Source organism: Coregonus clupeaformis, chromosome 26 (assembly GCF_020615455.1).
Source record: "Coregonus clupeaformis isolate EN_2021a chromosome 26, ASM2061545v1, whole genome shotgun sequence".
Classification (NCBI taxonomy): Eukaryota; Metazoa; Chordata; class Actinopteri; order Salmoniformes; family Salmonidae; genus Coregonus; species Coregonus clupeaformis.
The window spans coordinates 44,270,055-44,296,288 of NC_059217.1; the positions used below are offsets into that span (position 1 = coordinate 44,270,055).

The 26,234-nt window shown below is 40.2% G+C and overlaps 1 protein-coding gene across 1 annotated transcript in view; it reads right to left on the reverse strand.

Annotated features, from left to right (window-relative positions):
- Positions 1-2,329: 2,329 nt before the first annotated feature.
- The window catches only part of LOC121540791 (AT-rich interactive domain-containing protein 3A-like), a 39,715-nt gene continuing 15,810 nt past the window's right edge, over positions 2,330-26,234 (reverse strand). Inside the window, exons 3-9 of the mRNA XM_041849885.2 lie at positions 24,197-24,271; positions 22,111-22,183; positions 13,746-13,929; positions 13,169-13,422; positions 4,667-4,954; positions 4,321-4,467; positions 2,330-4,162 (exon numbers count right to left, since the gene is read on the reverse strand). Coding sequence (XP_041705819.1) covers positions 4,017-4,162; positions 4,321-4,467; positions 4,667-4,954; positions 13,169-13,422; positions 13,746-13,929; positions 22,111-22,183; positions 24,197-24,271 — 1,167 coding nt within the window. The 3' untranslated portion in view covers positions 2,330-4,016. The remainder of the gene's footprint in view (positions 4,163-4,320; positions 4,468-4,666; positions 4,955-13,168; positions 13,423-13,745; positions 13,930-22,110; positions 22,184-24,196; positions 24,272-26,234) is intronic.

Here is a 26,234-nt window from a genome sequence, read left to right on the forward strand (position 1 = left end):
GCTGAGTTAGGACGGCTTGCCGAGTTAGGACGGATTGCAGAGTTAGGACGGATTGCAGAGTTAGGACGGATTGCAGAGTTAGGACCGATTGCAGAGTTAGGACGGATTGCAGAGTTAGGACCGATTGCAGAGTTAGGACCGATTGCAGAGTTAGGACGGATTGTCGAGTTAGGACGGATTGTCGAGTTAGGGCGGATTGCCGAGTTAGGGCAGATTGCAGGATGTTTGCAGAGCAGTGTCAGTACTTCCTGTCCGTGTCTTTCTTCTTCTTATCTTAGTTGCCCCATATTCCTTCAGAGTGATGACAAAGTCCCAAAGAAAGGAAAACCACAACTTTGAATTTGCTTCTGACAAAGCTTCCCTGGCAGTCAACATCACAATGTCCTTGACGTCTAGATGACATGACAGAATGGTCAGGAGGATCTAACCTGTACAACTCCATAGTTACTACAGCATCACAAAGTTGATCTTCACAATTTTTATAACACCTTACATCGTTCCAAAATCCCCTTTTCCACACTGCTTCAAGGATGGGTTGGCCAATCTTCCTTCTCCAATGTCCTCTCTGTGATTCTATCCAGACTCAATCCAGCCAGGACAGTAATTCCAGAGAGTGGGAGGGGGGAGGAGGGGCCGGGAGTGGGGAGGAGGGGCCGGGAGGGGCCGGGAGGGGGGAGGAGGGGCCGGAAGGGGGGAGGGCAGGAGCTGTTACAGGATGAATGAAACCGGTGCTCCAGATGCCAATCCAGCAGTGTCTCTAGTACCAACCTCACACACACACACACACACACACAGTACGCCACCCTGCACATAGGCAAACACACACACACACAGTACAGTACGCCACATACCCAAACACATTTTACATTTTTACATTTTAGTCATTTAGCAGACGCTCTTATCCAGAGCGACTTACAGTTAGTGAATACATATATATTTTTTTATACTGGCCCCCCGTGGGAATCGAACCCACAACCCTGGCGTTGCAAACGCCATGCTCTATCAACTGAGCTACATCCCTGCCGGCCATTCCCTCCCCTACCCTGGACGACGCTGGGCCAATTGTGCGCCGCCCATGAGTCTCCCTGTCGCGGCTGGCTGCGACAGAACCTGGATTCGAACCAGGATCTCTAGTGGCACAGTTAGCACTGCGATGCAGTGCCTTAGACCACTGCGTCACTCAGGAGTACACACACACACACACAGTACACTCTCATAATCCAGACACCTTCTCTCCATGTCAAACACACTTTAAGATGTTATATCTCAATCACATTTATTTATAAAGCCCTTTTTACATCAGCAGTTGTCACAAAGTGATTATACAGAAACCCAGCCTAAAACCCCAAACAGCAGCAATGCAGATGTAGAAGCACGGTGGCTAGGAAAAACTCCCTAGAAGGCAGGAACCTAGGAAGAAACCAGTCTCTGGCTGTGCTGGGTGGACATTATAAGAGTACCTGGCCAATGGCCATTAAGGCTAGATTGTTCTTCAAGATGTTCAAACGTTCGTAGATGACCAGCAGGGTCAAATAATAATCACAGTGGTTGGGTGCAAGAGGGCAGCACCTCAGGAGTAAATGTCAGTTGGCTTTTCATAGCTGAGCATTCAGAGGACGAGGCAGCAGGTGCGGGAGAGAGAGCGAGAGAGAGGGTCGAAACAGCAGGTCCGGTGAACAGGGCAGTGTTCCATAGTCACAGACAGAACAGCAGAAACTGGATCAGCAGCACGACCAGGTGGACTGGGGACGGGCACACACAGGAGTCGTCAGGCCAGGTAGTCCTGAGGCACAGTCCTAGGGCTCAGGTCCTCCGCGAGGGGAGAGAGAGAGAGAGCGAGCGAGAGAAAGATGGGAGAATTAGAGGGAGCATACTTAAGATCACAAAAGACATCAGATAAGAAGGGAGAATTCCACCAGATATCTGTGAGTGAGGTGATGGTGGAAGCTCAATAACAAAGTAATACACATTTTAAACAGAGCACAGATATGGACTCTGCTCCAGAGATGTCGCTGGGTCGTCTCAGCATAAGAGGCAATGCCACCCCCAACAGGTCACTAGATCATAGTGCATATACATTATTTTTTTTCATACTGCCCCCCCGCGGGAAACGAACCCACAACCCTACCGTTGCAAGCGCCATGCTCTACCAACTGAGCTACAGGGGACTACTACTGCATCCTAGTCGGTAACACTTCCCGTGAATACCCTCTTAATAATATCCATGTCAGTTATGAGACATTCATAATGCATGACACAGGCTCATACACATCTATAACTTCATTCCTAAAGCGTCTTATGATGCGAAGAAAAGCAACACAAATAGTAATAGTGAGAAAAGCGACTTTTATTTCCTCAAGGAGTTTATTTAGTTCCTCTTGTCCACATCAGAATACATTGAGTGAACAAACACACCCAAAAAATACATTTTACTCGTTTCCTATCAATACATCAGGTCTTTGGTCTATAATGCAGCTAGCTGGTGATGATTCTGAGGCATTCTGTGCGTGTGATTTGCAGTGTGAGGCATACAAGATTGTTAGCCTGGTTAAACCAGACGGAATGTTTTCGCAAAGTGAAATAACAGTGAGCTGAAACACTCACACAGCATTCAGTATGGTTTTACCAGGCTATGATTATGGCCCCATGATTGTACGTACATAATTATTATATTAAATAAGGTACCTGACCAATGACTGGTTTGAAAGATACAGGCAGCTGAGGTAGACCTTTTTCAGTGTCCCACTGTATGAATGCTGAATGGTTTTCCTAAGGAGTATTCTAAAGACAGTCTACCCTGGTCCTGTGAGTTCCTGAGAAAGTCACTTCCCGAAATGGAAAGGCATTAAAGGGGAAGTTCGGTATTTTACAACTTAATGCTAGATGGATCCTCACCCTGAAAGTACAGTTTCTTCAGGGCCATAGACGACATTAAGGGTGAGGAACCATGTCAACTTCCCCTTTAAATGAGGTAAGAAGTTTATAGATTCCTGTTTTGCAAAACATCTTGCCTCTGAGCTGTTACCAAAAGTATCCTTGGATTTTAGTTGTTTAACTTTAGCTAATTGTAAGAGAACATTACTTCTGTGTGCATCAGTTTTACCTCACCCTGTGAAAAGGTTGGGGGGAGATTGGTCTTTAGGATGGTCTCAAATGTGCATACTCCACCCAACCGGCACCAAGGCGAGTTAAAATGAATGCACCGGTTGATGGCCCTTATTGGCATCCATATTGTCCTGCTGATGGCTATAATAACATATTGTAAACAGAAGTGATGGCTACATAATGTTAAAACCATCAATGAGGTAGAGACAACCAATTGGCTCCAGAGTATAGCCAATCACCATACAGTATTTTGATGTAAAAAAAACAACAAAAACTGCTTTTCCACAAACCTTTGCTATCATGCTTTTTTGCTTTCTTCGAAAAGGTTTAGAAAATAAACTAAAATCCAATAGTAAGTCCTCCTTACTTGACTTAAATACATTAGTCTGTTCACAAGCAGTTTGTGTTGTGGCACTAAGGGAAACGGTTCTTTACTAATACTATAGCTCTCACAACCAATGAAATTAGGTATACAAAGAAAACAGCAATTTTGAGTAATACATGAAAATAAAAGATAAATCAAAAATTAAAACATTCCAAAATATAAATTCTTCAATTTGCCTCTTCACCTGGTTCTAACATGAGATTTTCCCAAAATGCATTGCTTGTTTTTAAAGCAAACGTGTGTTCAGTACAAAGATAAAGTGATTGTACAACAGTTGGTTGTCAGGTGTGGAATTAGAAAAGTGAATTTATTAATAAAAAAGTTAATTAGTTTTTAAGATAAATTCCTATGATTTTACATTGGTCAATTCCTAGAGACGTTTCCCCCCCAATTCCACCCCTATTTGTCGTCAGTAACACAGACAAGTTCAGTTTGACTAGAGAAGAGGTCATTTGATTGAACACCGCTTTGTCCTCAACACAGGATAACATGAGTATACTGGAGAGAGACTGGTGGAGCACTGTGGTCAGTTGGGCCCCTTGGAGGAAGAGGAGGATGTGGAGGAAGGGCTCTGAGAGGAGGAGAGGACACCAAAACCACTCTGTCCAGCAGGAGGCATGGTCTCAGACATCACAGAGGCTGCACCAGGAGTCTTCTGGGCAAACAGCGTTCCTACAGGGGAGACAAGAAGTAGTGGGCCTCTGTGTGAGTGTGACAAGTTAAATGTCACACTGCCTAGGGAGTAAGGCGCTCTGAGTAGTTTCTGGACGGGTCCGAAATGTCTCAAGAATCTGAAATACAGCATTACTAATCCTGTGATGACCACTCACCAGAGTATAGAGTTCCATTGACCTCCACAGACACACTGATGCTGGCAGCCCCGTTACTGGAGATACTGAGAGACAGGTCCTGTCCAGCGGTACTCTCTAAGGCGTTACTGGAGATACTGAGAGACAGGTCCTGTCCAGCGGTACTCTCTAAGGTTAGGGCAAAGACAAATGACAGTCTGTTCATGTTTACAATTCAATTATGTGAGTAAATTTTTACGTTTGGCTTGATCAGGATTGCAATGGAGTTAGAAAGAGCACAAACAGATCCGAGGACAGGCTAGACCTGACTATGTAAGTGCTATAATAACAACTAATTGGTAGCCAACACACCCAGCCCACTACTGACCGTGTCTGTTGTTGTTGTTGAGTATGAGCTGCTTCATGCTGGGGTTGAAGTGAGAGGCCATAGCCAGTAGGTTCTGTTGGAAAGCCTGTTGCATCAGTCTCTGCTGTTCTTCCATGGCCAAGCGAGCCATCTTCCTGTCTGGACCCTCTCCTCCTCCTCCAGCAGCCCTCTCCAGCTTTTCTCTGAGGTGCTCCAGGGTGGTGGCCTGGGCTAGCTGCTGCTGCTGCCCCAGGGAGAGAGCATGGGCCATGGGTAAACGGCTTGGCAGCATGGGGGTCGACATCTCCTCTGAGAGGGAAGAGGGGGAGATACTTTTTCATTGATAGTCACTCCTCAAATATCAACATTTGAAATATTCAACATATTCACATTCAACAATTATCAAAGTTTTTTTCAAAACATGGTCATTAGATTAGATCAGAAACATGGCCATTAGATTAGAAACATGGTCATTAGATTCAGAAACATGGCCATTAGATTAGATTAGAAACATGGCCATTAGATTAGATTCAGAAACATGGCCATTAGATCAGAAACATGGCCATTAGATTAGAAACATGGTCATTAGATTCAGAAACATGGCCATTAGATTAGATTAGAAACATGGCCATTAGATTAGATTCAGAAACATGGTCATTAGATCAGAAACATGGCCATTAGATTAGAAACATGGCCATTAGATTAGAAACATGGCCATTAGATTAGAAACATGGCCATTAGATTAGAAACATGGCCATTAGATTAGATTCAGAAACATGGCCATTAGATTAGATCAGAAACATGGCCTTTAGATTAGATCAGAAACATGGCCATTAGATTAGATCAGAAACATGGCCTTTAGATTAGATTAGAAACATGGCCATTAGATTAGATTCAGAAACATGGTCATTAGATTAGATCAGAAACATGGCCATTAGATTAGAAACATGGTCATTAGATTCAGAAACATGGCCATTAGATTAGAAACATGGCCATTAGATTAGATTCAGAAATATGGCCATTAGATTAGAAACATGGTCATTAGATTAGATCAGAAACATGGCCATTAGATTAGATTAGAAACATGGCCATTAGATTCAGAAACATGGCCATTAGATTAGATCAGAAACATGGCCATTAGATTAGATTCATGGTCATTAGATTCAGAAACATGGCCATTAGATTAGAAACATGGCCATTAGATTAGATTCAGAAACATGGCCATTAGATTAGAAACATGGTCATTAGATTCAGAAACATGGCCATTAGATTAGATCAGAAACATGGCCATTAGATTAAATTAGATACATGGTCATTAGATTCAGAAACATGGCCATTAGATTCAGAAACATGGCCATTAGATTAGAAACATGGCCATTAGATTAGATTCAGAAACATGGCCATTAGATTAGAAACATGGCCATTAGATTCAGAAACATGGCCATTAGATTAGAAACATTGCCATTAGATTAGATCAGAAACATGGCCATTAGATTAGATTAGAAACATGGCCATTAGATTGGATTAGAAACATGGCCATTAGATTAGATTCAGAAACATGGTCATTAGATCAGAAACATGGCCATTAGATTAGAAACATGGCCATTAGATTAGATTATAAACATGGCCATTAGATTAGATTAGAAACATGGCCATTAGATTAGATTAGAAACATGGCCATTAGATTAGAAACATGGCCATTAGATTAGCTCAGAAACATGGCCTTTAGATTAGATTAGAAACATGGCCATTAGATTAGATTCAGAAACATGGTCATTAGATTAGATCAGAAACATGGCCATTAGATTAGATTAGAAACATGGCCATTAGATTAGATTCAGAAACATGGTCATTAGATTAGATCAGAAACATGGCCATTAGATTAGATTAGAAACATGGTCATCAGATTCAGAAACATGGCCATTAGATTAGAAACATGGCCATTAGATTAGATTCAGAAATATGGCCATTAGATTCAGAAACATGGCCATTAGATTAGATCAGAAACATGGCCATTAGATTAGATACATGGTCATTAGATTCAGAAACATGGCCATTAGATTAGAAACATGGCCATTAGATTAGATTCAGAAACATGGCCATTAGATTCAGAAACATGGTCATTAGATTCAGAAACATGGCCATTAGATTAGATTAGAAACATGGCCATTAGATTAGATCAGAAACATGGCCATTAGATTAGATCAGAAACATGGCCATTAGATTCAGAAACATGGCCATTAGATTAGATCAGAAACATGGCCATTAGATTAGATCAGAAACATGGCCATTAGATTAGATCAGAAACATGGCCATTAGATTAGTTCATAAACATGGCCATTAGATTCAGAAACATGGCCATTCGATTAGATTCATAAACATGGCCATTAGATTCAGAAACATGGCCATTCGATTAGACTCAGAAACATGGTCATTAGATTAGAAACATGGCCATTAGATTCAGAAACATGGCCATTAGATTCAGAAACATGGCCATTCGATTAGATTCAGAAACATGGTCATTAGATTCAGAAACATGGCCATTAGATTAGAAACATGGCCATTAGATTCAGAAACATGGCCATTAGATTAGATCAGAAACATGGTCATTAGATTAGATTAGAAACATGGTCATTAGATTAGATACATGGCCATTAGATTCAGAAACATGGCCATTAGATTAGAAACATGCCCATTAGATCAGAAACATGGTCATTACATTCAGAAACATGGCCAATACATTCAGAAACATGGCCATTAGATTCAGAAACATGGCCATTAGATTAGAAACATGGCCATTAGATTAGAAACATGGCCATTAGATTCAGAAACATGGCCATTAGATTCAGAAACATGGCCATTAGATTCAGAAACATGGCCATTAGATTAGATTCAGAAACATGGTCATTAGATTCAGAAACATGGTCATTAGATTCAGAAACATGGCCATTAGATTAGAAACATGGCCATTAGATTAGATTCAGAAACATGGCCATTAGATTAGATTCAGAAACATGGCCATTAGATTAGAAACATGGTCATTAGATTCAGAAACATGGCCATTAGATTAGATTAGATACATGGTCATTAGATTCAGAAACATGGCCATTAGATTAGAAACATGGTCATTAGATTCAGAAACATGGCCATTAGATTAGATTAGAAACATGGCCATTAGATTAGATCAGAAACATGGCCATTAGATTAGATCAGAAACATGGCCATTACATTCAGAAACATGGCCATTACATTCAGAAACATGGCCATTAGATTCAGAAACATGGCCATTAGATTAGAAACATGGCCATTAGATTCAGAAACATGGCCATTAGATTAGATTCAGAAACATGGCCATTAGATTAGATTCAGAAACATGGCCATTAGATTAGAAACATGGCCATTAGATTAGATTCAGAAACATGGCAATTAGATTAGATTCAGAAACATGGCCATTAGATTAGATTCAGAAACATGGCCATTAGATTAGATCAGAAACATGGCCATTAGATTAGATACATGGTCATTAGATTCAGAAACATGGCCATTAGATTAGAAACATGGCCATTAGATTAGATTCAGAAACATGGTCATTAGATTCAGAAACATGGCCATTAGATTCAGAAACATGGCCATTAGATTAGATTAGAAACATGGCCATTAGATTAGATCAGAAACATGGCCATTAGATTAGATCAGAAACATGGCCATTAGATTCAGAAACATGGCCATTAGATTAGATCAGAAACATGGCCATTAGATTAGATCAGAAACATGGCCATTAGATTAGATCAGAAACATGGCCATTAGATTAGTTCATAAACATGGCCATTAGATTCAGAAACATGGCCATTCGATTAGATTCATAAACATGGCCATTAGATTCAGAAACATGGCCATTCGATTAGACTCAGAAACATGGTCATTAGATTAGAAACATGGCCATTAGATTCAGAAACATGGCCATTAGATTCAGAAACATGGCCATTCGATTAGATTCAGAAACATGGTCATTAGATTCAGAAACATGGCCATTAGATTAGAAACATGGCCATTAGATTCAGAAACATGGCCATTAGATTAGATCAGAAACATGGTCATTAGATTAGATTAGAAACATGGTCATTAGATTAGATACATGGCCATTAGATTCAGAAACATGGCCATTAGATTAGAAACATGCCCATTAGATCAGAAACATGGTCATTACATTCAGAAACATGGCCAATACATTCAGAAACATGGCCATTAGATTCAGAAACATGGCCATTAGATTAGATCAGAAACATGGCCATTAGATTAGTTCATAAACATGGCCATTAGATTCAGAAACATGGCCATTCGATTAGATTCATAAACATGGCCATTAGATTCAGAAACATGGCCATTCGATTAGACTCAGAAACATGGTCATTAGATTAGAAACATGGCCATTAGATTCAGAAACATGGCCATTAGATTCAGAAACATGGCCATTCGATTAGATTCAGAAACATGGTCATTAGATTCAGAAACATGGCCATTAGATTAGAAACATGGCCATTAGATTCAGAAACATGGCCATTAGATTAGATCAGAAACATGGTCATTAGATTAGATTAGAAACATGGTCATTAGATTAGATACATGGCCATTAGATTCAGAAACATGGCCATTAGATTAGAAACATGCCCATTAGATCAGAAACATGGTCATTACATTCAGAAACATGGCCAATACATTCAGAAACATGGCCATTAGATTCAGAAACATGGCCATTAGATTAGAAAACATGGCCATTAGATTAGAAACATGGCCATTAGATTCAGAAACATGGCCATTAGATTCAGAAACATGGCCATTAGATTCAGAAACATGGCCATTAGATTAGATTCAGAAACATGGTCATTAGATTCAGAAACATGGTCATTAGATTCAGAAACATGGCCATTAGATTAGAAACATGGCCATTAGATTAGATTCAGAAACATGGCCATTAGATTAGATTCAGAAACATGGCCATTAGATTAGAAACATGGTCATTAGATTCAGAAACATGGCCATTAGATTAGATTAGATACATGGTCATTAGATTCAGAAACATGGCCATTAGATTAGAAACATGGTCATTAGATTCAGAAACATGGCCATTAGATTAGATTAGAAACATGGCCATTAGATTAGATCAGAAACATGGCCATTAGATTAGATCAGAAACATGGCCATTACATTCAGAAACATGGCCATTACATTCAGAAACATGGCCATTAGATTCAGAAACATGGCCATTAGATTAGAAACATGGCCATTAGATTCAGAAACATGGCCATTAGATTCAGAAACATGGCCATTAGATTAGATTCAGAAACATGGCCATTAGATTAGATTCAGAAACATGGCCATTAGATTAGAAACATGGCCATTAGATTAGATTCAGAAACATGGCAATTAGATTAGATTCAAAAACATGGCCATTAGATTAGATTCAGAAACATGGCCATTAGATTAGATCAGAAACATGGCCATTAGATTAGATACATGGTCATTAGATTCAGAAACATGGCCATTAGATTAGAAACATGGCCATTAGATTAGATTCAGAAACATGGTCATTAGATTCAGAAACATGGCCATTAGATTCAGAAACATGGCCATTAGATTAGATTAGAAACATGGCCATTAGATTAGAAACATGGCCATTAGATTAGATCAGAAACATGGCCATTAGATTCAGAAACATGGCCATTAGATTAGATCAGAAACATGGCCATTAGATTAGATCAGAAACATGGCCATTAGATTAGATCAGAAACATGGCCATTAGATTAGTTCATAAACATGGCCATTAGATTCAGAAACATGGCCATTCGATTAGATTCATAAACATGGCCATTAGATTCAGAAACATGGCCATTCGATTAGACTCAGAAACATGGTCATTAGATTAGAAACATGGCCATTAGATTCAGAAACATGGCCATTAGATTCAGAAACATGGCCATTCGATTAGATTCAGAAACATGGTCATTAGATTCAGAAACATGGCCATTAGATTAGAAACATGGCCATTATATTCAGAAACATGGCCATTAGATTAGATCAGAAACATGGTCATTAGATTAGATTAGAAACATGGTCATTAGATTAGATACATGGCCATTAGATTCAGAAACATGGCCATTAGATTAGAAACATGCCCATTAGATCAGAAACATGGTCATTACATTCAGAAACATGGCCAATACATTCAGAAACATGGCCATTAGATTCAGAAACATGGCCATTAGATTAGAAACATGGCCATTAGATTAGAAACATGGCCATTAGATTCAGAAACATGGCCATTAGATTCAGAAACATGGCCATTAGATTCAGAAACATGGCCATTAGATTAGATTCAGAAACATGGTCATTAGATTCAGAAACATGGTCATTAGATTCAGAAACATGGCCATTAGATTAGAAACATGGCCATTAGATTAGATTCAGAAACATGGCCATTAGATTAGATTCAGAAACATGGCCATTAGATTAGAAACATGGTCATTAGATTCAGAAACATGGCCATTAGATTAGATTAGATACATGGTCATTAGATTCAGAAACATGGCCATTAGATTAGAAACATGGTCATTAGATTCAGAAACATGGCCATTAGATTAGATTAGAAACATGGCCATTAGATTAGATCAGAAACATGGCCATTAGATTAGATCAGAAACATGGCCATTACATTCAGAAACATGGCCATTACATTCAGAAACATGGCCATTAGATTCAGAAACATGGCCATTAGATTAGAAACATGGCCATTAGATTCAGAAACATGGCCATTAGATTAGATTCAGAAACATGGCCATTAGATTAGATTCAGAAACATGGCCATTAGATTAGAAACATGGCCATTAGATTAGATTCAGAAACATGGCAATTAGATTAGATTCAGAAACATGGCCATTAGATTAGATTCAGAAACATGGCCATTAGATTAGATTCAGAAACATGGCCATTAGATTAGATTAGAAACATGGCCATTAGATTAGAAACATGGCCATTAGATTAGATACATGGCCATTATATTAGATTCAGAAACATGGCCATTAGATTAGATTCAGAAACATGGCCATTAGATTAGATCAGAAACATGGCCATTAGATTAGAAACATGGCCATTAGATTAGAAACATGGTCATTAGATTAGATTCAGACACATGGCCATTAGATTAGATCAGAAACATGGCCATTAGATTAGAAACATGGTCATTAGATTCAGAAACATGGCCATTAGATTAGAAACATGGCCATTAGATTAGAAACATGGTCATTAGATTAGATTCAGAAACATGGCCATTAGATTAGATCAGAAACATGGCCATTAGATTGGATTCAGAAACATGGTCATTAGATCAGAAACATGGCCATTAGATTAGATTCAGAAACATGGCCATTAGATTAGAAACATGGTCATTAGATTCAGAAACATGGCCATTAGATTAGAAACATGGCCATTCGATTAGAAACATGGTCATTAGATTAGATTCAGAAACATGGCCATTAGATTAGATTCAGAAACATGGTCATTAGATCAGAAACATGGCCATTAGATTAGATTAGAAACATGGCCATTAGAATAGATTCAGAAACATGGCCATTAGATTAGATTCAGAAACATGGCCATTAGATTAGATTCAGAAACAAGGCCATTAGATTAGATTCAGAAACATGGTCATTAGATTAGATTCAGAAACATGGTCATTAGATTAGATCAGAAACATGGCCATTAGATTAGATCAGAAACATGGCCATTAGATTAGATCAGAAACATGGCCATTAGATTCAGAATCATGGCCATTAGATTAGATTCAGAAACATGGTCATTAGATTAGATTCAGAAACATGGCCATTAGATTAGATCAGAAACATGGTCATTAGATTCAGAAACATGGCCATTAGATTAGATTCAGAAACATGGCCTTTAGATTGGATTCAGAAACATGGCCTTTAGATTAGATTCAGAAACATGGCCTTTAGATTATATCAGAAACATGGCCATTAGATTAGATCAGAAACATGGCCATTAGATTAGATTCAGAAAAATGGTCAGTCATTTATTTACTTTGGATCAGATCCATGCTATTTGGATGGTGAGTGATCATTTAAATTTTTTACATTTGACATTTTTAGTCATTTAGCAGACGCTCTTATCCAGAGCGACTTACAGTTAGTGAATACACACACACATTAATTTCTTTACTACTTTTTATTACTGCTTTGTGTATTTTGGGGGATACATGTGTATTGAACAGTAGAGGAGAGCATTTCACTGCATCATTTATACCCTGTATCCTGTGCATGTGACATTTGATTTGAATACTAGACAGTAGAGGGTGCCATAACAACACATCAACTCTTTGTAAATGTGGCGTCAAACCTAGGTGGCCCATCACAAGGTAGTCACATGACAGCAGCTGTCACAGAGGGTGAACACCATGGATGATTTCCTAACTACATACCAAAACATTTACACGTTTAAAATATGTATACACACCTGCGGATCTTTTCAGAGATGGGCTGGGGGAGGTGTGCAGGCCGTTGTGACCGGCTGAGGAGTAGTGAGGCATCTTGGGGGGAGAGAGGAGGGAGTGGTGTGGGTGGCCAGGTGCGGTGGAGGGGGAGAAGCGGTACAGGCTGTTGCTGTGTCTTCGGCCTTCCCTCCGGTTACCGTCTATAGCAGCCTGGAGCTCGCCTGGAGAGCTCAGCCCCTTCTTCTCACACTCGTACGGGTACAGGTACTTCATATATCTGGGTGGACATACGATGAGGCAGTGGTTGAATTTGTTATGTAGTTAAAAGTACATTTCTATCATGAACAGAAAAATTATGTTGCCTACAAATAAATTATTTCTCATTTGAAAACAACTAACATCTACTAAGGGGGGGTAGATAGTGGTGGGTTGTGTTCATTAGGGCACACTGTAGGAAGACGTTATAAACCGGTTTGCAACGGAAAACAAAAATAAACATTTATTATTGGACAGGTTCAAATAGTACCTCCCCGTTTAACTCAATTTCGGAACATTTTCTTCCGTTTGGTGCAGAATGATCATGGCCAAGTGTAGACTTACTGTGTGCGGAGGGTGAAGGCTGCCGAGGTGATGGAGGTGGGCAGGTTGAGTCCTCTAGTGATCTCTCTCCAGATCTTCTTGTTAATGACCTCCACCAGGCCACCCTTCTCCGTCACAAGCTTGTAGAGCATGTACAGGTCCAGAATCTGCTTAGCCATGATGGGGATGCGGTTGACCGGGGTGCCTTGAGAAAGAGGTAAAAACAGGTAGAAGAGTTGACACTAGATGTCTACAGATCCAAGATGGTGGTAGCATGACGGGGCTACAGTTGACCAGGGTGCCTGGAGAAACATGGGAAACACTGGTCTAAGGGGCCAAGATTTAGGCAGTCAGATTTGATCTGATTCGATTTAAACGAGGTCAGACTTCATAACACCGATCTTAAAGGTCGACTTTGGGCAAAAACGCAAAAATAACAGCTTTAAACTGTATAACTGATCAATGCACCATCATACCAGGTCATTTAATGCGGAAAAACAAAAATGATTGGATGAATAAGATATTTGGCTACAGAAGTGCCCTTTCTTACGGATCTCTACAGCTTCCGTCCAAAAACAAATCCTGCGAAATTACATCAACACATACTGGAGGAGTTACTGGCAAGCTAAAGTGGCTAGCTTAGCTAACGAACTAGCTACGTCACATCAACACATACTGGAGGAGTTACTGGCAAGCTAAAGTAGCTAGCTTAGCTAACGAACTAGCTACGTCACATCAACACATACTGGAGGAGTTACTGGCAAGCTAAAGTAGCTAGCTTAGCTAACGAACTAGCTACGTCACATCAACACATACTGGAGGAGTTACTGGCAAGCTAAAGTGGTTAGCTTAGCTAACGAACTAGCTACATCGGTCGCGGCACACATGACCAGAATAACACAGACAAACCACCAAAAGGCACACCCTGTTCTGTTTGAAAATTGAGTTGGACAAATTTTTTTGCCCAAAGTCTACCTTTAAACACTATTCCGACAGATCATATTTCTAGAACACAGAAGGTTGTACATCTAGCTATATGTTAAGTGAAGAACACCTATTTAACCCAGATTAAAACGGTGAGATAATAGGGGAACTATTGTAAATGGCAGGTGGACCGAGTCATGGAGAGAAAGGGAGTGAGGAATCTCGAAAATGAGGATTGACAGTCAACCCTAAAACCAATTAATGAAGGGGGCTAAACGGCAGTTGTTGGGTTGGGATTATTTCTTACTTTAGACATGGGGACAAGTGTAAGAGACACATAAACACACGTGTTTTCAATCATGCCATTTGTTGCCGAGTGGGGAATTAAGGGCAGGAAGGGCTAACATGTAGGCTACTGTTGATGTAGAACAACCAGTAAATCTTCTGTAGATGTCCATCCCAAATGTCATCCAATGTGGGTCCATCAGCCTGGAAACCTATACACTTCCTGATAAACTTAGAAACCGTTACGCTAGAAGTCTATTCAGCAGCTCATAAATAACTTGTGTTTTCAAACCACTGTCTGAATCATAACATAAAATTAAAAAGCAATCAGGAAAATTGAATTGTTTTTTCAGCTTCCTGAATGAACGAACGATGTGTAATGGAATTGACCCCTACCCTGACAATCAAGTCCAACATGTCAGAGATAAAAATGAAGCCTGTTCCATCTGACAGTAACCAGGTTTCCATCTAACCATTTAATGCGTATGAATTACCTGACGCATGAAAAAAGTCACAACCAGGAAATGTTAGTACAATTGTGTAAATGTCGACAAACAATTTGTTCGTTTGACATGGTGGGATCTTTTTGTGTCTATAAAATGTATTATGCGAGAAATGGCGGTATAATAATAATATATTGATTTAAAAAAACATCATATCAAAATAAACGTGGAGTCACGTGATACGCATGCAGTTTATTAGGCTACAGATGAAATGAATTATAATGAACTTCACCGGGTGGTGAAATTGCACGGTGATGAGCTTGATGCTAGAGCGCTTGTGCTAAGACAAGCGCTCTAGCATCGAGTTGCAGTAAACCCGTCTGGATTATTGCAACTCGCTGTTGGCTGGGCTCCCTGCCTGTGCCATTAAACCCCTACAACTCATCCAGAATGCCGCAGCCCGTCTGGTGTTCAACCTTCCCAAGTTCTCTCACGTCACCCCGCTCCTCCGCACACTCCACTGGCTTCCAGTTGAAGCTTGCATCTGTTACAAGACCATGGTGCTTGCCTATGGAGCTGTGAGGAGAACGGCACCTCTGTACCTTCAGGCTCTGATCAGTCGCTACACCCAAACGAGGGCATTGCGTTCATCCACCTCTGGCCTGCTGGCTCCCCTTCCTCTGCGGAAGCATAGTTCCTGCTCTGGCACCCCAATGGTGGAACAAGCTCCCTCACGACGCCAGGACAGCGGAGTCACTCACCACCTTCCGGAGACACTTGAAACCCCACCTCTTTAAGGAATACCTGGGATAGGATAAAGTAATCCTTCTACCCCCCCCCCCCTTAAAAAAAATATATATATTTGTAAAGTGGTTATCCCACCTGGCTATAGGGTGAATGCACCAATTTGTAAGTCGCTCTGGATAAGAGCGTCTGCTAAATGTCGTAAATGTAAATGTAAATGGAAGACCAGAGTGGGCAACACTCATAATAATAAATAAATCATAAATTGTATCCGGTAGCTGTGTCCTTTGTAAAATATGAATACTGTAGGAAGTGTACAAAGGGTACATGTGCCGTAAGCATCCCTCGATTCATAACGTTCTGAATTTAATTAGCTATCGAGTATCTTTGTTGAGTTCCCTTGAACCGAGTTATAATACGGTTCAGTGCAGAGACATGTTGCACAATCAGGTAAAACGATCAGTAGAGTTGAAAATGCGATGGAAATAAAATAAAAATATTAGGTACGGGGGGATTTAACGGCAAAAGTGATTTTTATGTGCACTACGTCATCACGCACTGTTTTTTTTTTATCCGCAACAAGTCTGTTTGATGGAAACACATCTCTGGTGCGAAAAGGTGCATATTGTTTTATGCGGATTTTAGAATATTCACATGAAATAGATGGATGGAAACCTTGCTACTGATACACTGTAGTCTCTCCTCTCTCTACGGTCTCTCAGCCATGCTAATAAATGTCTAGAGGTCAAATATCTAGCATGTTTAATGAGGACAGCACTGTTTCATTCACCGCAGTACGATACCATTTAACTTGTTTACGTTCAGAAATGTAAATACTGTAATCTCCATCTCTATACAGTCTGTCAGTCATATTATATATAACATAACTGTATATACACAGTAATACTTTGTTGAAGCAACTTTGGTAGCAATTACAGCTAAGAGCTTTCCACACCTGGATTGTGTAACATTTGCCCATTCTATAAAAAAGTATTCAAGCTCTGTCAAATTGGTTGTTGATCATTGCTAGACAACCATTTTCAGGTCTTGCCATAGATTTTCAAGTAGATTTAAGTCAAAACTGTAACTCGGCCACTCAGGAACATTCACTGTCTTCTTGGTAAGCAACTCCAGTGTAGATTTGGCCTTGTGTTTTATTGTCCTGCTGAAAGGTGAATTAATCTCCCAGTGTCTGGTGGAAAGCAGACTGAACCAGATTTTCCTCTAGGATTTTGCCTGTGCTTAGTGCCATTCCATTGATTTTTTATCATTAAAAACTCCCCAGTCCTTAACGTTTACAAGCATACCCATAACATGATGCAGCCACCACTATGCTTGAAAATATGGAGAGTGGTACTCAGTAATTGGCTTCATGGTGAAATCCCAGAGCAGTTTCCTTCCTCTCCGGCAACTGAGTTAGAAAGGACGCCTGTATCTTTGTAGTGACTGGGTGTATTGATACACCATCCAAAGTGTAATTAATAACATCACCATGCTCAAAGGGATACTCAATGTCTGCTTTTTTATTTTTACCCATCTACCAATAGGTGCCCTTCTTTGCGAGGCATTGGAAAACCTCCCTGGTCTTTGTGGTTGAATCTGTGTTTGAAACTCACTGCTTGGCTGAGGTACCTTACAGATAATTGATGTGTGGGGTACAGAGATGAGGCAGTCATTCAAAAATCACGTTAAACAAATGTTTACTCCTGAACTTATTTAGGCTTGCCATAACAAAGGGGTTGAATACTTATTGACTCAAGACATTTCAGCTTTTCATTTGTAATTAATTTGTAAAAGTTTCAAAAAACACTGTTCCACTTTTACATTATGGGGTATTGTGTGTAGGCCAGTGACGAAAATCTAAATGTAATCCATTTTAAATTCAGGCTGTAACACAATTGTTTTAGGAAAAATTCAAGGGGTGTGTATAGGGCTGTGGCGGTCATGAAATGTTGTCAGCCGGTGATTATCAAGCAAATAACTGCCGGTCTCACGGTAATTGACCGTTAATTAACAAACCCGTTTAGCATCTCCTGGCTTCCACGCATAGCCTACAAGCCACTGATGCAGACCTTTGGAATATCTACATAAAAAAAAGTATAATACATCCATTTAATATAGCCTACACCATCACAATAAATCCATTATTTATATTAGACAGGTCTAAAGAAACATTATATGAAGAAAATGTAGTCTATTTCAGAAGAACAGAATAGCATACTCTGAGTTGTCCTTATGTTAGGCTCTGATCTGGCTATGCCTTATGGCTGTGGGCTACACTAGTTCATTTAGCAGACAAGATTGGCTTAGAATTCCCTGGCATTATTTTATAGTATGAAGAATACAACTGAACAAAGCTGAATAACATAGAAAGGATATTTTCTCCAAACGGTTTGAGGGAGTGGCCACATGCGGCTATTCTGTGATGAGCAGTTAACAAAGAAACAGGTACTCCTATATGCTTAATTTAGAGTTATTAATGTAACTTTAGTTGTGATACAAATGTTGGCTATATGTTTTGATTTGTAATACATTTTAAAGGCTGCATGATGTGACTAATGATGATTTGAAAAAAGTGGCAAGAAAGGCATGAGCTCTGCTTTGTTTCTTGTGCAGGCTGCAAACACTTCATCAGGCTCTCATTCACAATTTGACAAGCACTTGATAATATTCTCACCAGGCCTCAAATTTCCCGGCGGCATCCCCCTTGTGTGGCTGTTGTGCCCTTGGGCTGAATATAATAAGTATAATTGCCAATCGCCGCGCTCCGAAGCACCTCTCACTCATATGGCTCTCTCATATCTAAATTCTTATTAGTCAATGCTCGTCACGTGATTGGGTCCTTCTCACAGGCATCTCAGCTCCGAAGTAGGCTACAAGTGAAGACAGACACATCGGGGACGCAACTGCAGGTGTCCTTCCTATCGAATTCTGAGGCGCATATTGAAGATGTTAGAAGAACTGTCCACATTTACTTTTCGTCAGCCAACAAGATGAGTAGGCCTAACGAACAGCAAAAGCACTAGCCTATGTCAATCTACTATCCACCATAGTACAAAAGTTCACCTATTCTATTGGTCAACTTGTCCTTCTGTGTGAGAAATAAATATTCCAAACATACAAATTAATACAACCAATACAATCAAAACACCTTTTAAAAGCAACAAGGCTGATGCCGCAACAGTTCAGAACGTTTAGCTTAAAATGTTGATAAACTATTAGGCTATTTCTTCACATTATAAGCGCATCAATGCACACACGACAGTAGGCTATAAGCGTGACTGTTCCAAAATGCAATCAATTAGCTGGTGTTTCAAAAGTGACCGCAATTATGATAAAAGTGGATTCTTAAGGTGACAATGATCTTCCCCACACTTGAAACTCACGCGCCGCCTATATATGCCAGTTAGGCTCTACACCGGTTGTAAAGCAGATTAATGTGCTTAATTTTAAAAGAAGTTATTTGGCCACTTCAGTTGTGATACAAACCTTATCAAAACTTATTATATTCAGCCCAAGGGCACAACATCCTTACCGATCCTGCAGGTTCATGCTCTACAACATTCGGAGAGTACGACCCTGCCTTACACAGGAAGCGGCACAGGTCCTAATCCAGGCACTTGTCATCTCCCGTCTGGATTACTGCAACTCGCTGTTGGCTGGGCTCCCTGCCTGTGCCATTAAACCCCTACAACTCATCCAGAATGCCGCAGCCCGTCTGGTGTTCAACCTTCCCAAGTTCTCTCACGTCACCCCGCTCCTCCGCACACTCCACTGGCTTCCAGTTGAAGCTCGCATCTGTTACAAGACCATGGTGCTTGCCTATGGAGCTGTGAGGGGATCGGCACCTCTGTACCTTCAGGCTCTGATCAGTCCCTACATCCAAACGAGGGCATTGCGTTCATCCACCTCTGGCCTGCTGGCTCCCTTCCTCTGCGGAAGCATAGTTCCCGCTCAGCCCAGTCAAAACTGTTCGCTGCTCTGGCACCCCAATGGTGGAACAAGCTCCCTCACGACGCCAGGACAGCGGAGTCACTCACCACCTTCCGGAGACATTTGAAACCCCACCTCTTTAAGGAATACCTGGGATAGGATAAAGTAATCCTTCTACCCCCCTAAAAAAATAAATAAAATAAAAATAAAAGATATTGTAAAGTGGTTATCCCACTGGCTATAGGGTGAATGCACCTATTTGTAAGTCGCTCTGGATAAGAGCGTCTGCTAAATGACGTAAATGTAAATGTAAAACATATAGGCCTGCGGGCTACATGAGGTGTGCGACTATGATTTGAAAAAGTCATAAAAAAAGTCATGCACTGTTTCTTGACTTACTGCACACGCTGGGCATCATTCACAAGTGATAATACATCATTCACAAGTGATAATACATCAACCACAAGTGATAATACATCATTCACAGGTGATAATATTGTCACCCATCAGACTATTCTTAATTTAATTTCGTCTTTATATATACACTAAATAATATAGCCTGTGTGTGAAATTTGTTTTGATTTAGAATGGACCATTATCATGCACCCGTCTCGAAACAGGGGCAGGGGAAAAAAATACATGTAATCTATGCACTTAAATAGCGAATGGAGGACGCGTTTCCTGTGGTTCATTTTAATGCCAGCCAGGTAGGCTTTACTCCTGTTGTAAAGAGAAGCAATGTGCTTAATATTAGGAAAGTTGAGAAATAAATATAGTAAGCCTAGCCTATAGAAAGCTGATGGGATCCTCCTCTTTTCTCACGCAATTGCATAGCCTATAGAAATGTTGCACAACATGAGCTCATGGGCTCTAATGAAGTGTTTGATTAGATTTTCGATTACATTTGCATTGATGTCAGAGTGATTAGAGGGACAATAGAGTGCTGAGTACCAGGCAGTTAGCAACTTTGGTAGGCTACTAATGACCAGCAGCAGCATCAGAGCTTGGAGAAGCCTAATTACCGTGACTAAACGGTCACGTGGAATTTGACTGCGGTCATGACTCGTGACTGCCGGTGTGGCTGTAAAACGGTCACCGTAACAGCCCTAGGTGTGAATACTTTCTGAAGGCACTGTATGAAAGAAGAGGCCCTGAATTAGAGAGGCTTGTTCATCCATCCGACCTAATTCAAATATAGGGGCCCCTTAATCCAGACCCTTAACCCAAACACCCCCTACATACCCCCATTCTCACCCAAACACCTCCTCCATAACCCCCCTACACATATGGGGTATGTAGTGCTTACCCTATAATTATTTTTTCAGCAGTGGTGGCCAGGATTGCGGGTGCCTTGCTAATAGCGTTAGCGCAATGACATGCTAGCTGTTCCCATAAACTTCCAGTCATTGCGCTAAAAACTATCCATTTAAAAGCGCGTCTCGGCAGAAATAGATATACCATTTGAACATGGTATGGAGCATGGTTGGGGGGGGGGCTAAAGAGGGTACATTATTGTAAGGCGGAAAGAATGGCCCTAGCTTTGATCACGGCTGACATCTTCAATAACATTTTAACTGTTTAACCTGCCATTATTATTTATTATCACTTAAATTCTTGCAGCTTGTTTTATATTGCACTCATAAACCACGAATAGACGGTTAAATTGTGTATTATTTGGGATGTTGATTATTTCCTCATGAATGCAGTCTAAAAAATAAAGCTGGAGGAATTTCAGGAAACGGTTGTTTAAACGGTTATATTTGCTTAGAGGGGCCCCTGGCTCCTTGGACATAAAGTTAAGATCGATCCTTACTTTTAAAAGACTGTGAAAAAATTAACAACTCTGTCCAGAACAAAAATGTAAGAGGAAATGGAACATTAAACAAGTCTTGGGTGAGTGGCATGCTATTTTATTCTATGAAAGTTTCAAATGTATAATCTTAAGACATCTGTTTTCGACTGAAGTTTCACATGTTCACGCCAAGTGAGGGATCCCCAGGTGCAATGTTTTCCACTAAAGCAGAACTGGCTTTACAGTAAAAAGACTGGAGGTTTACCTCTTTTCTGCATGAAGACAAACAGTTCATCAAGGAACTCCTTCCGGTTTGGGTCACTGTCCAGTTCATACAGCTGGGGGGTGGAAATGAACTTTGTTAATACCTTTATCACAGAGTTAAATAGTCGCTTTCAAACTAGGGATTTCGTGGCTAAATGAGGTAAAACAGTAATTCTGCTCATAGATTCTTCATGTATGAACTACACATTGACACATCCAGCCCAAAGCAGGTTCTAAAAATACCCAAATTAACCCAAATTCGCCAGACCTCTGTTCCTTCACTTTAATAATAAACTTTATAACTAACTTAGTTAACCCCATCAGTCCCGAAATCCCAGCAAAAATCGGCTTTTCATTTATCTGACTATCATTTATCTGCAAGCCCAGACCTTATATTTAGCCTCACAATGAAGTGTTACCATTTTATTTTCAGGACAACCAGGTCTACAAGTATAACAAAACAATTTGACATAAACAGTTGCAGTCATGAGTTTCATTGACAAATGGCAATAAAAAAAAAAAACAAGGTCCGCCAAAGCAAAAACTTGATCAAAATGAATTTATATGAATGATGTAAGTACAGAAATGGATTGCTCAGTGGGAAAATTATATCCAACTAGTCAGTGACAACTGTGTGGAGTTTGTGGCAGCAACTATGTGAGCTTATTACAGTATTATAGACACTATGTCCTGGGATTTCCTTTGGTCTCCTATGTAGAAGAACCCCTTACCTTCTAACGACTCAGTATTACAGACACTATGTACAGGGTTTTCCTTTGGTCTTCTATGTAGAAGAACCCCTTACCTTCTAACAACCCTTGTGTAGCTTGTGAGCGTCATAGAGCAAAACATGTTGCACGTGCATGTTCGGTAGAGTGTGAGCTTTTCTTAGATAGCTTTTAATAGTTTGTAATTCAAACCATTCTGACTCTACAGATGTTTTTGTAAAAACGTGGTACATGTTCGTGAGAGTCTCAGCTTGTCATAGATCACTTTTAATACTTTGTAGCTCATCTTATCTTATCTTGGCCAGGTCGCAGTTGTAAATGATAACTTGTTCTCAACTGGCTTACCTGGTTAAATAAAGGTTAAATAATTTTTTTTTTTTAAGAAAACATTCTTTTGTATAAAAAGCCCCAGTCCAGGATCTGCCCACAGCCCCCGTTAATCACACAGACTAATGGTTGGAATCTATGGATGCAGAAGAAATAGACAAATCCAAATGGTACATGGGGTGGGGGGGGGTACAACCCAGCAGTCTGACACACAAACACAATGTTTAGAAAGGGGTTAGAAGTCCAAAACGCATTGGCGTTACGGTGGGACTCATTGGTTTAATAACCATCCATAAACGATTCTATGTTTATTCACTATTCAGACATATGAGTACCCTGTAGCTCAGTTGGTAGAGCATGGCGCTTGCAACGCCAGGGTTGTGGGTTTGTTTCCCACGGGGGGCCAGTATGAAAAATGTATGCACTCACTAACTGTAAGTCGCTCTGGATAAGAGCGTCTGCTAAATGACTAAAATGTAAAATATGATCCAGTCTACTATCCAGTGCTAGGTCCACAAAGACCATCGGAGAAAATCTAGACTCATCTCCCCAAGACTGGTTGTCTGATGCATTCAGATTACAGAACTCTGTAGGCAGGCCACACTGAACATTTGACAAAATATGAGACTAACCACAATTTAGATTTAACACAATGAATCTTCAAAACTAATAAAAATATTGTCCTTCATTTTGTCAGATTTTAGTTGTTGTTCTTTGTGCCAGACTCATCAAAAACAATCCAGTTGGAGTATAGGACTCTCTACCCTCCAAGAAGTGTGTACTTGTTCACTCCCCACTCAAGCATTGGATTGGTGCAAGCATAGCTGGGAGTTTCCACCATATTCCTTACACCAGTCCATTCATTTTAAATACATGGGGGGGGTTATACCAGTGCACACTTTCAGAGAAGGGTATAGGATTGGATCGTAGGCTAGATGTTCTCAGATGGTCTGTGTGGATTAGTTTTAGTTTAGCTGAGCTTAATGAATCATCAGCTTACATCCTTCTTTATATCTTATCTAATCTGATTACCTTGGCAAAGTCTCTGGACGGCTCTCCTCTTGTTTTGCCTCCTTCATTCTCCTCAGCCCAGCCCCCACTGCCTTTCTGTAAACACACACACACAAAAAACATGGTTACACGCACACACACACACACACAGAAGGGGACTGCTGCCTCCAGTGCATATGTACCGCTGCAGAATGGGTTTGAATCCGACCTACTGCTGTGTCAGCACCCTCTCCTCTATCTCTCCATTCAATAAACATACCAAGACTATATCAAAAAAAAGAAAAAAAGGGCAGCCTGGTCTCATATACTAGACGTAACATAGTAAGTGTAAATCCGGGACACTCAAATTAGTACATGTTACGTTTGGTATGGTTACATAAGACAGATGGTTACTTAAAGTAAAAATGAAAGTAGGTGATTGGTCGGGCATATAAAGTGAACGTCTAGCAACCCAAAAGGTTGTGAGTTCAAATCTCATCACGGACAACTTTAGCATTTTAGGTAATTAGCAACTTTTGAATTACTTATTACTTTTTAGCTACTTTGCAACTACTTAGCATGTTAGCAAACCCTTCCCCTAACCCTATTAGCTAACCCTTCCCATAACCCTAACCCTTTTAGCTAACCCTTCCCCTAACCCTAACCTTAACAATAACCCCTAGCCTAGTTAACATTAGCCAGCTAGCTAACATTAGCCACCTAGCTAGAATTCATAATATATCATAGGTTTTCAAATTCGTAACACATTGTACGTTTTGCAAATTCGTAATATATAATACGAATTGTAATTTGTAACATATCATAAGAAGTAGGTGATGGAAATCCACAAATTAATACATACCATACAAAATGTAACATATCATGCTAAATGGAGTGTCTCGGATTTACTTACAGAATAATATGAAATGCTCCGAGACCAGGTTGCACGGCCATGTATCCAACACCTCTGTTTCTGACCCCCATACTCTTTGCCCCAAATTGTCAATCTTCTACCAGCTACAAAACAGAGTTCAGAGAGAGGTAGTGGATGGAAACCTGTGTGTGTGTGTGTGAGACTTCACCTTTATTTGCATAACGTGACCCCCACCCATGAGAGATGTTCTCCATTTATACAGCTGTGGATTTGGTTAAAGACGTTTTGTTTGTTCCCCTGGCTTCAAGGACACAATGAACTACTCCACCTGGTGTTTCAACCAGCTCTGCTCCCACACTGAAACAATTATACAAGACAATAATTCTGATCATAAAGTACTCTTAAGACCTTAATAGGGGTCATATTAAAAGGTCATTTTGACCATAGTCCAGCAGCTACATGAAAAAATTGCAGAGTGTGACATAGCCACTAAATTTCACACAAAGCTAGGCCATGTCTAAATAAGTATTTTTTGCTAAAGTGACATCGCAGATTTTATTCCATTACCCAAGATGGGTAACTGGTTGGATCGATGTCCCCAGGGGTACTCTACTCCGGTCAGAGAGCAAGCAGACGACAGAGACAGTGCCAAAGTTCACATATTTATTAAGGACTTGTTAGACATGGTAAAGTTGGATTTGTGTGGTTCTGCATAAGCAAGTGGCCTAACAGACAAGGATGAATCTATTAAACCAATATATCTAAAATAAGGAAATTACATGACACGTGAATGTTATGACTTAACTAAAATATACATAGAAAACAGGAAACAAACACTTAACTTGGATGCACACAACTGGAAAGAAATCTGTCAATCCTGGCTTGACAGGATTTACTGTGCATTCGGAAAGTATTCAGACCCCTTGACTTTTTCCACATTTTGTTACGTTACAGCCTTATTCTAAAATTGATTAAAGTAACTTTTTCCCTCATCAATCTACACACAATACCCCATAATGAAAAAGTTAAAACAGTTAGTGAATGCATACATGTTTTTTTTTTAAATGTTTTTTTCTCATACTGGCCCCCCGTGGGAAACAAACCCACATCCCTGCCGGCCAAACCCTCCCCTACCTTGGACGACGCTGGACCAATTGTGCGCCGCCCATGGGTCTCCCGGTCGCGGCCGGCTGCGAGAGAGCCTGG